The 11285-nt window shown below is 66.0% G+C and overlaps 1 protein-coding gene across 1 annotated transcript; it reads right to left on the minus strand.

The window, feature by feature from the left end:
- Nucleotides 1-499: 499 nt before the first annotated feature.
- NCLIV_034610 (uncharacterized protein) lies at nucleotides 500-11041 on the minus strand (the record flags this gene model as incomplete). Its single annotated transcript, XM_003883662.1, has 1 exon — nucleotides 500-11041. The coding sequence occupies one exon, from the start codon at nucleotides 11039-11041 to the stop codon at nucleotides 500-502; it is 10542 nt and encodes a 3513-aa protein (XP_003883711.1).
- Nucleotides 11042-11285: the final 244 nt, after the last annotated feature.

Genomic DNA, 11285 nt, shown 5'->3' on the forward strand with positions numbered 1-11285 from the left:
ACGATCGCCAGGCGAGTCGCTCCCAAAAACCGGGACGTCGACGACGCGATCCCCGAAGGGTCTTTCGGCAAGGAAAAATGAGACTCTCCGTATCACCCCTGCCGTCGCCGGACTCTCTTTTGAAAACAATTTTCGACGCACCAAACCGCACTCCCACACCGGTCCCCATTTTAAACGACATGCATGCCTGCGTTGTGAGAGACGTCGCTGCTTCCATACACTTCACGCAATCACTCAAGTACCGAAACCGTTTTGAACACGCGAGTTGAACAACAGACCAGCCGTCCTACGCGGAACCCCGCGGTCCTCACAACAGCGCACTTCGCTGTCCCCAGATCTTTGTTTTTCGTCCCAAGGCGCCTTCGTCAGCCCTGTTCGAACGCATGCGTCAGGACACCGTCTGGAGCAATCACGTTTGTCGTCCGCCACAGGGTTGATTGCCACGACCGCGAGAAGAAGGGACTCGCCTCCACCCCGTGCGTCCCAGCCTCCGCCGCGGTCAGTTTTGCCGCGACGCTTCTTCCAAAAGTTTGAGCAGCACGCGCGGATCTTCCGAGTTCGGGCACGCCCCCGCCTTCACGCTCGCTCGTAGCTTCGCCTCAGCCGCGGCAGCGGCCAAGAGGGCCTCGAGGCCGAGGCCGTCGGCACCGGCCAGGAGTCGCGCAGCCGGCGAAAACGGAGACGCCTCCCCTTCTGCCGCTGAGGGGAGGTGAAGTCCGAGAGAAAGGCCGCCGCGGGGCAGGGACGACTCGAGCTGACCCCCGACGCTCCGCCTGCCGGTCTCCTCGTCTACACCCGCGAGTCCCCTGCCGCTCGGAGACAAGGCGCCAGAGGCGTCTGCGCGAAGCCTGCGCGAGGCGCCGTGAAGCGCACTCGAATCCTCGTCGGTGCCGCGCGACTTGTCGCCGGCGCTTGAGCCTGCGACGCTCGCCAGCGTCGCGTGCGGCCCCGAGGCCTGTTGTCTCTGTTTGACCAGGCGCTTGCTCGCCATCGACAGGGGAATGTACTCGGGGACCATCCACGCGGGGTCCACGGGCGTGTTCGTCATGGCGCACTTGTAGAGGATGCATGCAGCCCGCGCAGCCTCCAGCGTTTTGTAGTGCTTGAGCGAAAAACCGCTGCTCTTCAGCCGGCCGTCCTCCCGCCACTGGCACCGCCAGAGCCGCCTCGCGACGTCGAAGTAGACCCCAGTCGGCAGAGCCCCGATGGGGACCAGCTCGTCTTCCTCGCCGGTGCCACCGGCGCGGGGCGACCCTCCGCCCGAGCTCGGGGCGCCGGAAGCGCTCCCCAGAGGTGCTCCCCCTAGGGGATCTTCGCAGTGCGAGTCTTCGCTGAAGCTGCTGCTGTCGCGGCGTTCGCGGCGCGTGCCCGCCCCGGCCCCGCGCGCTCGGCGGCCGTCCCCCGCGCGCACGCCGCCTTCGCTGTCCACTGACCCGGCTGAGCCGCTGTCTGCCGTCTGGACAGGCGCATGCGCATGCAGCGGCGCGGCGGGGTGCGGAGGGGATTCGGAGCGCCCGCGCGGGGCCCGGGACGCGAGCTGCGGCCAGCCGGCGAGGTCGGCCATCCCCAGAGGCGACGCCCCGCCGTCGGGGTTCGTCCCCATTTGGGCGGCGAGGGCAGGGGTCGCGCCTGCGCGAGAGCCTGCGTTTGAAGCGGCGATTTCGCCTGCAATTGCCGCCAACAGATCCGGAGCCGCACGCGGCGACCCGGCTTTGCTCGCCACTGCCTTCCTGGGCGTCGCGCCCTCCGACAACCCGGAAATCCCTAGAGCGCGCTTCAGGGTCTCCAGCTGAACGTCGATTGGAGCGCTTCCCCCGAGTGTCGGCCTCGCGTCCGACGCCGGCAGCGCCGCCCGGGGCTCGCAGGCTTCTGCGGCGCCTCGGAGTCGACTCGCAGCCTCCAGAGCCGCAGTGTGCAAGGCTGCGGTCGCCGCCAGCAGGCGCTGCTGGTCGCCGGGCGATACCCCCTGCGGTGTCCTTTCTCTCGCGTCGAGACCGCGACAGCCTGCCTCCGCCTCCGCAGCAGCCAAGAGCAGAGACAGTTGCTGCCGTGCCTCGGCCGAACTCCCGGCCAGCACGTCCCTCGGTGTCGTCCCCCTGGCGCCCAACGCGCCGGCGGCGGCGTCACCCTCCTCATCGCCGAGCTGCAACAGGCTCGGACCGCCGGCACGCGCGGCCCCAGCGGCCAGGCCCTCGCCCGCGGCCCTCGGAGCAACTGCGCACCTTGCTGCCTCGAGAAGCTCAGCAGCAGCGGCCAGTGGGGCGGACTGGGCGAGGTTTCGCGGGGACACGCCGGACGCCTGCGGAGCCTGTTCTAAGGATCCTCCAAGCAGCGAAGGCGCCAACCCCATCGGGGTTCCCACCGGGGATCTTTGACCGCCCATGCCACTGACAGACGCCTGCGGGCCTCGAAGCGCCGGAGCGTCCACGGCGAGCCCGAGCTCCCCTCGCTGTTCGCCGCTCCTGAACACCGGCGAACTCCCTGAAGAGCCCCGGGGAACCTGGCGTGAACGTTGATTCACGTGCTGCGCGAGAGCCGACATAATGGCTGCAATGGATCCCGGAACGGGTCCGGCCGCATCTCCCGGCTTTGCAAGACCAGCACTCGGCCTTTCGCTGAACCCTCCGCCAGGGCTAGTTGGAGACTCCCACGCCCCCACGGGGCCCTCGCGGGCGTCCGCACGCGCCCCAGGGGGACCCGGAGACCCCGGCGCTGCGATGGACAGGTTGGCGGTGGGGGAACTTCCTGCAGCCGCGAGGAGCTGCGCGAGTCGCCGGCGGGGCGAAGACGCTGGCAGAGACGAGTGCGCGTGCGCGCTGCTCCATGGCGTGCCGGACGAAGGCGAGTTGGCCGCAGCCGTGAAGAGCGCCGCGACGTCCGGCGCGGACGTCGTCCCTCGGCTCGACGGCGAGTATCCGCCCGGGTGTGCGGGGGCGTGGGTTGCCGAGGACGAGAGAAAAGCCGCCGGCAGTGAAAGCCCGACGCCTCGGGTTTGCCCGGGTCTTGATTCCTGCGGAAGACTCGCCATGCGCAGACGCTTGTGGAGAGACAGCTGCGTGTCGCGAGCAGACCGCGGCGTCTCCTCGCGGACTCCGTGGTCGCCCTCGTGGCGTGGGTCCGCACTTGGAGGAGACAGTCCCAGTTTCCGATCCTCCCCAGACGAAGCCGATGCATGCGCCTTGACGAGCTGCTCGGCGGCTGCAATGGACACGTCGGAGCCTCGCCTCGGTCGGAGCGCATGACCCCCAGACACGTACGGCGCCGGCGACACCGTCCCGTCGAGATGAGATCCCAGATGCTGCGCCGGCGACCCTCGCCCTGCCCCGAGCAGCCCCAGACCAGCTGCGAATTGGGGCTGGGCCAAGTGGCGCAGCAGCGTCAAGAGCCCTGGCGGCGAGCGCAGCGAAGAAATGTCTCGAAGCGCCGCGGCAAGGTCGGTCCCGCTCGCCGTTTCCCACGCCCTCAGCCCCGCAGCGGCTGTCGGACCGTCTGCAGGTTTGTCGCCATCGCCCGTGGCGTCGCCCCTCGGGGGCGCGGTCCCTTGAGCGAGACCGAAAATCTCGTCCTCCGCGACTGGTTCCTCGAAGGTGTGCAGATGGCCCTTCTTTTTCACGCTACGTCGCCCGCCTTGAGCCTCCAGAGGCGCCGCTTCGTTTCCGCTGGTAAGTCCTGAATCGTCGCTCCCGTCGCTTTCAGAGCTCCCCCCGTTGCCGTAGTCGCAGTCTGAGCCCCAGTCGAGGCGGAAGTCGAGACCGTCTCGCAGATTCGTCACTTCGGCGTCTGTCGCCCACAGGCGACGTCGGGCGCTCGGACTCACAGGGGACAGGCCTGCAGGTCGGGCGGAGACAGCAGCCGCAGGTCCAGGCCCCGGACTTCGCCCGCGAGTCTTGAATGGGGCTTTCTCCATCGGCTTCACCGGGAAAGGTGACGGCGCGAGCGCGGCCCAGGTGGGGCCTGGACTCCTCCGCGCAGCTGGCGCGGAGACGCTTTCGGCGCCGGACGAATCTTCTTCGGCCGAGGAGCCGGGCTGCCCCGAGGAGCTCATCGTCGCAGTGGAGTCGCAGCCTGTCCCCGCGACGGTTCGCGTCTCCGAGTGCCCAGAGACTGCCGGCGAGCGAGCGAGGGCCTTCGAGCTCAGACTGGAGACCGCCTCGGCCTGGACGTCGCCGAGGGTCGTCCTCGACGGAGTCGCCTCCGAGTCCGTCGCAGCGCTGCTCTCGCCACCCTTCATTTCCGCGGTTGCCGAAAGGCTGCCCATGTCAGGAAGAACGACGCCTGCAGGCTCAGGTGCGCCTGTCAAGGCCGGAGAAGCCGCCGACTCCGACGACTCGGAAGACAACGCATCCGAATCGTTCACGCAAGTCCGGGGCGCGTCGCCGGCGCTCGCATTGGAGACTCCAAAAGAACTGAACTTCGGGAGGGGTGTGGGGAGAACGGAGACACCAGCATTCGGGAGGAGGAAACAGCGCACGTCCCCCTGAGGCCTTCGACCAAAGCCGGCGGCGCCGAGGCCGTCAATGTCGGTCGCCCGCCCCGGAGTGCGGTCGAAGAAAATTCGGTCGCGCGATGTATCGGCCAAAGAGGCATCGGCCAAGGAGACAGCGCCGTCGCCTTCGGCAACACATGCAAAGCTGCGAAGTGTTCCACTGGAGTCGTCCAGAAAGCCTCGTTTTTCTTTCCCCAGGCTGTCTGCGTCCAGCTTGGCGTCGGGTCTGTCCCTGCGCGACGGCTCGGCACCCGCCGACAGCTGCTCATCGAGCTCGGACTCTGGAGCTGCGACCGCCTGTGGAAGCATCTCGGCAACACACGCCTCGCTCTGGCTCTTGACAGGACCCGCGCCGCGCTTCGAGTCCTGATCCCATCTCTCGCCGGCGGTCACGCACCCTCCTTCGAAGACCCACGCCTCCCCCTCCCGCCTGGGTTCACTGTCGATCTCTTCGAGGACACGGCAGCCCATCTCCTGCTCCCAGGCCTCCGCCGCACTCAAGGGCAGTCCGTTGTCGTCTTCTGTCCACGGCCAGCGACCGGGCCAGAGACGCTGAAGGACTCCGCGCATGCACGCCGTGGCTGTGCTCCGTGCGAGCGCGTGGCGTTGCTCTGCCGGCGCCGTTTCCACGCGCCCTGCGGGCCTCGCGAACTCCCCGACGTCGCCCCCGCCCCGCCAACAGATCGCATGCTGCGTGGGGAAGAGGAACGCGAGGAAGATGTCTTCTTTGAGAGAGGAAGGACGCGACGCCGACACGGGGACCGCAAAGTACCGACACTTCACGCTGAACGCCTCGGCGTCCAAGAGCTGCTGAATGCGTTCCTGGAAGCTGTGCGTCTCGGCGTCGAGCGTGACGGGTGCGTGACTTGCGCTCCCTCCCACGCCTCCCGGGCCGCGGCGATCTGCCGCTGCCGCTGCGCCGCCGCGCTTCCTGTACGCCCGCGAGTTTGCGCCTTTCCCTGGCTGATTCGCCAAAGGCTGGGACGAAAAGAGGAGTTGCCGCAGAATCGTCTCGAGCCCAGGCGCCGTGTGGCGGCGCTTCGCGATGCTGAAGGGGGGCTGAACCGCAGGCTGTCCAGGCGCCTGGACAGTCGCCTCTTCGCCATCCTCAATCAGCGATTCCACTGCGTGAACGAGAGAACAGGGCGTTGCCGAAACGCGTCGAAGCAGGCTACAGAGCTCCTCGCACTCTGACGCGTCGGACACCTGCGGCTCTGCCGACCCTCCCGAGTCTCCGTTTTCTTCGGCTGGTTCGCGTTTTCCTTCGGCTTCCGCCGTCTCGTTCTCTCCGCATGGTGTCGACGCCGGAAGGTGTTTTAGCGCAGGTGTCTGCTGACCTCCGCTGTGGCTCCAAGGCCCCGCCACCGACGTGGCCGAAATCTCCGGCGAGAGCTCTCCGGCTTCTGCGCTCCGAGCCTCCTGCAAGAGACCGCGCTGCGCGACAATTGAGGAGAGGAGCGCGCGGAAGTCTGGACTGTCTCTGACGAGGAAATCCCAGCACGCGTCGCGGAAGGCGATGAACGGCAGGAGCCTCGAAAGGACGGCCCGAAAAGCGACTTGAACGGACACAAAATCAAAGACACAAGGTTGGACGACGTCGTGCAGCAACACGAAAATGTACGCGCGTTCGTCGCCACACTCTGCATTCATTCCTCCCCGACCCCCCGGCGCGAAGTCGATTCCTTGAGCTGTGGACACGCGATTCACTGCGTCTCCGGTCGCCCTCGACGGGGTTTTTTGCCACGGTCCAAAGCCAACCGCGCTGCCGCCTTTCCCGCCTTCGCTCTTCGCCTTCGTCCCGCCGTCAGCCTGGACCTCGGCCTCGAAGCTGTCGCCGCTCCCTCCCTCGTCGTTTTTTTGTGCGTCGGAACTCCACCTGGTTTCCACGTGATCCGCTGCAGATCGTGCACGGTCCGGAAGGCTCCCGCGATTCAGGTCCGCCCGCCTGTCGGGTTTTGCGTTCCGACGGCAGCAGACTGCGACAAAGTACTCGAAGGCGAAGGCGTCTTCGCGCCACCGCAGGCCCAGGCGGAACGAGCAGTCAGTGCACGATCTGCCCTCGGTTTTCGAGGATCCCTCGTTGCCGGTGGAATGCGCGACCGCCGAGGGGCCTTTGTCTTGCTCCTCTTCCACGCGCTCCTCATCCGCGTCGGCGCCAGCGGAGTCCTGTCCGCAGGCCATCTTCTCGTCGGTTCTTTTTGCGGAAGGGAAAACAGTCGACAAAAGCAAACACTCGCAGCATCCGGCGCAGAGCGGGAGCGGCTCAGCCACTGCCGTCAACCGCGCCACCAAAGCGCGGGCCAGCGCATGCAAATGGCGAATGCGTTCGTCTTCGGCCTCCGCCTCCTGGAGGATGCCAAGAGGGTTTTCCGCGCCTGGCACTTCGCCCGCTTCCTCTCCCGTCTCTGTGCCGCGCGCCTGACTGCGTGTAGCCCGCGTTCCACCGACGCCCACGTCCTTGCCGCCAGCTTCACCCGATTTCCGCGCGAGTGACGGGGACGTGTCTCCAGGGAACGGGCTCGGCGCAGCCAGTCGCGTCGTATGCGTTCGCATAGCGTCAACCCCCTGATAACGCAAATGCGACCTCCACTGAAACAGACTCTGCTGGAGTTTCTTGTTCCGGAACCAGCTGCACGCCATCTGCCGAACACGCCTGAGCCGCGTCGGCATCGGCTCGGCCGCAGAGGTGGCATGGGCATCGACGAAAAAGAAACGTTCCAACAACCGCGGCGCGGCCTCGTCGCTCGCCGATCCCGAGTCGCCTACGGCTCCGCCAAGGGCGCCTACAGCGCCCACAGTCCCAGCGTTTTCCTTGGCTAACCGCCGGTGGCCTAGTGCCATGTCGGGCGTCTCCGGACGGCTCATTCCTCTGGTGGCGCGCCACGCCGGAGACGCGGGCCGTCGACCGCTCGACAGGAGCTTTCGCCCCGGCGTTCCCGGAGGGGCCGAAGACACGGACATGCGTCGGCGGCGACCTGTGGCACTAGGCCCGCCCTCCGTTGCGGATTCGTCGCCGCCTCGCGAAACGCCAGAGAGATCTGCGCGCCCGGCGTCGCGCACAGACGGGCTGTCTGCCCCGTCACACGCGACCGCCGCGCGAACGGCCAAAGGAACGCCCGTCCCAGCCTGCCGAATTACCCACACGCCCTCGTCTGGTCGGCAGACCCCCGCAGTGCTGTCGGATCGCTGAACCCACACACTGCCTGTCGCAGCCGTCGCGACTCGCGAGGCAGTCCCCGAAGCGGGAAGGCTGCCGCGCGGTTTCGCGGCGACGACACTCACGCGCGAGGGTGGATCTCTCGAACACACAAGTTGCTCGAGCGGCGACGCGGGAGAAAGAAAGACGGGCGCACGGGGGCAGGAGTCCGGAGACTTCCCAGGAGGCGCCGGCTCCGCCTGGACGCCGCCTCCTGGCGATTTGTCATCCGGGACAACCAGCAGGCTGCATGCGTTGCTGAGCGGAGCTTCCGTCTCAGGAGTGCATGCACCGGCAAGGTTCTTGGCCCCGGAAACGGCGATGGTCGCGTCGCGCGCCGCCGCAGCGATGTAGCGGGAGATTCGGAAACCGTAGACAGTCGCTGGAACCCTGCAGGTGCCGCTCGAGAAGAAGGACTGGTTGGAAATCTCGGCGAGCATCGCGTCGACGGACGCGTCCTGGGGCCGCGCTCTGCGGGCGGCCGAAGCCTCAACGTCGCTGCATGCGTCAAGGCGACGGCGCTTGGCCGGTCCAGGTGCTTCGAGCGCAGAGGGCGCCGCCGTTTTCCCGGCCGCTGCATGCGACGACGCCTGCGAAGACCCCGGCAAGTCCATGTCTCCGTCTGCGTCTTTGGTCCCGTTCAGCTGCGGGTTGGCGGACGACAGGGGGTGCGTCGGCGCAGCTCCAGGATCGCTGCATGCATTGGGTGTGGGTGAGCGGTTTTCTCCAGAGGAGAGTACTGAGGAGGCCCGCGGACCTTCAAAGCCCCAGAACGCAGGGGGACCGGCGAACGTCAGAGGCGGGGCGCGAGTCAGCTCCGCCGAAACATCGCAGAGAGACGCGGAAGGGAGAGATCGCTTCGTGCAGGGAGACAGAGACGGCGGAAAGGGGAGACAGCTGGCGATGGATTCCTCGACAGCGCCTGAGGGGTCGGCAACTGCGCCAGCATCTGGTTGGTCGCCGGCGTTCAGCCGACACTGTCCACGGTTGCATGTGCACACTGGCGAGAAGCGAAGACCCTGAGAGTCGTTTGCGGCCTTGTCTTCGGGGCGAGACGGGAACAGAGAAACAGAGAGACAGCACTTTAGACACGGTTCCTGAACATGGTTCGCCTCAGATGGCAAGGCGACTTGGTGGACAACGGGGCGTTTCGGCTCCAGTGAGACGCGGTAACAAAAATGAAGCACGCCGTCTGCCTCAGCCGCAGGCATCACAGACGCGGCTGCAACTCCCGGCGCCACACGGGCCAGCACTTCGGGTGCATGCCGGGAAGAAGAAAAGAAGACAGGAAGAAGGTCGATGGATGGTGACACAATTTCACACGGGACACTCCCGTTGCAGCTGCTGTTTGTGCAGCTGTACGCGAACTCTCGATCGCTCGTCCAGTCTCGCCGGGTGCTCTGGTTGTGGAAGGACTTTGTCAGGCGTACGTACAGCTCGGGAGTTGCGACCGCAGCACTCAGCGCGGCTGTCCGGTCCAGCAGCACGTCTGTCGGCTGCAACAGCGAAGCCAAATAGACCTCGGAAAGACGGCCGGCAGTCTGGGTTCGGGAGATCGGAGCGCTCGCCGCCTCGCCACATGAAGCGGCGTTTTTCTCGGCCGGAGACGATTTCCCAGACCCGTCAGTCTTCCCATCTGGCCCGTGCGCGGCGTCCAGATTTCTCACCTGTGGCCTGTCGCAGTTCTTCCCACTTGACCCAGGCGTTTCTGTCAGCGCCCGCGCGTCGCCAACGAGTCGCTCGGCCGGGGCCGAGGCAGCAGAACAGCACGAGCTCCCTCCGGCCAGCGTCGGCGCCTCGGCCGCGGGGATGAGACCTTCAGGGAGGGGCGGCTTCGGCGGGAGGCCTCGGAACTTCGAACTGAAGTTGCAAAACTGCCGACTCAAATCCCCAGGTACCCCCGTGTCCTTCCCGTGCAGCCCCTGCTCGACGTGTGTGTTGCGTCCAACAGATATCGAGCTGTCTTCCACGCATTCGTCGTCGTCGCCAAAGTCCGCCGCGATCGCTTCTGCTGCAGCCGCTATGTAGGACGCGGCAGGCGACAAATTCCGCGACCCGGAGCCCACAGTCGGAATGGATGAGACCCTCTGCAAGTGCTCGTATCTCCTTTTCAGCAGTTCGTCCTCTCCGACGTCCGCTCGGTTCCCGAACGCTCGCTCGTCGACGTGTCGGGAGACTGTTGCCGAGCTCGGCAAGTAAGGGCCGGCGCCGCCCACTGTGGAAGCGGCGGGTGGTCGCGGAGACCACAAAGGCTCGTCCGCATCCTCACCCAGAGGCTCGGCCATGGCGATGATTGCCTGCGGCGTCGTTAAACGCAGCGTCCTCTGGGGCGCAGATACACTCAGGGTTCTCTGAGGCGTCCGCGAAGCAGCCCCTTCCGGGGTGAGAAGCGCGCTTCTTTCACTCGACAGGCGGCAGTCAATACCTGATCCCGACGGGCTGACGGCCCCTCCAAGGCGATTTCCATTCGCAAGGAACAGCCGGTCGTCTTCCTGCTCAGCCTCGGCGGCCACTCGATTTCCCGCGAGGAGCCGAGCACGTGGGACCACGCGCCCCCGAGGTTGGGGAACAGATCCTTCTGGCGACTCCGGTGAAGACGGCGTCCAGGGATGTCCACTGCGCGCGAACGAGGACAAAACCTCTCGGGTCTGGTGGAGAAGGGTTTTGATCGAGTCCCCAGTACCAAATGGTTCCGACTGTTCTTTATCCCAGACGCGATCGACATTCTGTGCAGAGAGAGCACTCAGGCCCGCAGGCGCGTTGGGCACCAGATACAAAATTTCCGATTCTGTCACTGAATCAGGCTGTCCTTCACCAGCGGAAGAACACTCCCCCGAGCATGTGCGGCGCCCATCGTCGTGCCGCTCCCTTCCGCTCTCGATCAAAGCGTAAGCCGCTTCCAATCGCGGATGCAACCCTGTGCATGGTTGGGAAGAGACGGAAGACAGCGAGACCCCGTCAGTCGCAGGTCCAGTTCGCTGGAACTCTCTCGCCTCCTCGTCTGCGTTCGTGGAACGCGCAGCTGACCCAGGCTCAGTTGAGAACATCTGGAATGCAGGCGTTCGCATCGAGTTCTTCGGCTTGACGGCGACACAACAGTCGCCCTGGGAAAGAGGATCGGTAGCGGGGAACTCCGAGTTCGCCCCGAGCGGCAGGGGAAGCAGAGGTTCTCTGGCCATCGCTGCTGTAGCTACAGCGGCGTTGCGAAGCAGTTGCTTCTCATGGTGAGCCGGAGAGGAGGCCGCAAGAGGGGAACGCGACGTACTGTTTGCAGCCCAGTGATGCCGGTGTCCATCCTCGCCGGAGGGATGCGCTGGTGCACACTCCCCGCCGAGATGAGCTACTTCGGCATTCTGCATGGTCGAGGAAAAGTGACTGGGAGGCTGTCGCTCTAGCCAGCACTCAGCCTCGTCCCCAGTGGAATCGAAACCCGCACGAAAGTGTAGAATTGTGGACGGCGAAGGAAGAGAAAAAAGTCTGTCTGTTTCCGCGACGGCACCTGGTGAGCCGCCTGACGAGGACGCCACAGGATGAGACAGTTGAGAACCTACGAAGGGCAGAGACGTGTGCAGTCCCCCTAGCTGAGAATGCGCCGTACCGGCA

Source organism: Neospora caninum, chromosome VIII, assembly GCF_000208865.1.
Source record: "Neospora caninum Liverpool complete genome, chromosome VIII".
NCBI classification, from domain to species: Eukaryota; Apicomplexa; class Conoidasida; order Eucoccidiorida; family Sarcocystidae; genus Neospora; species Neospora caninum.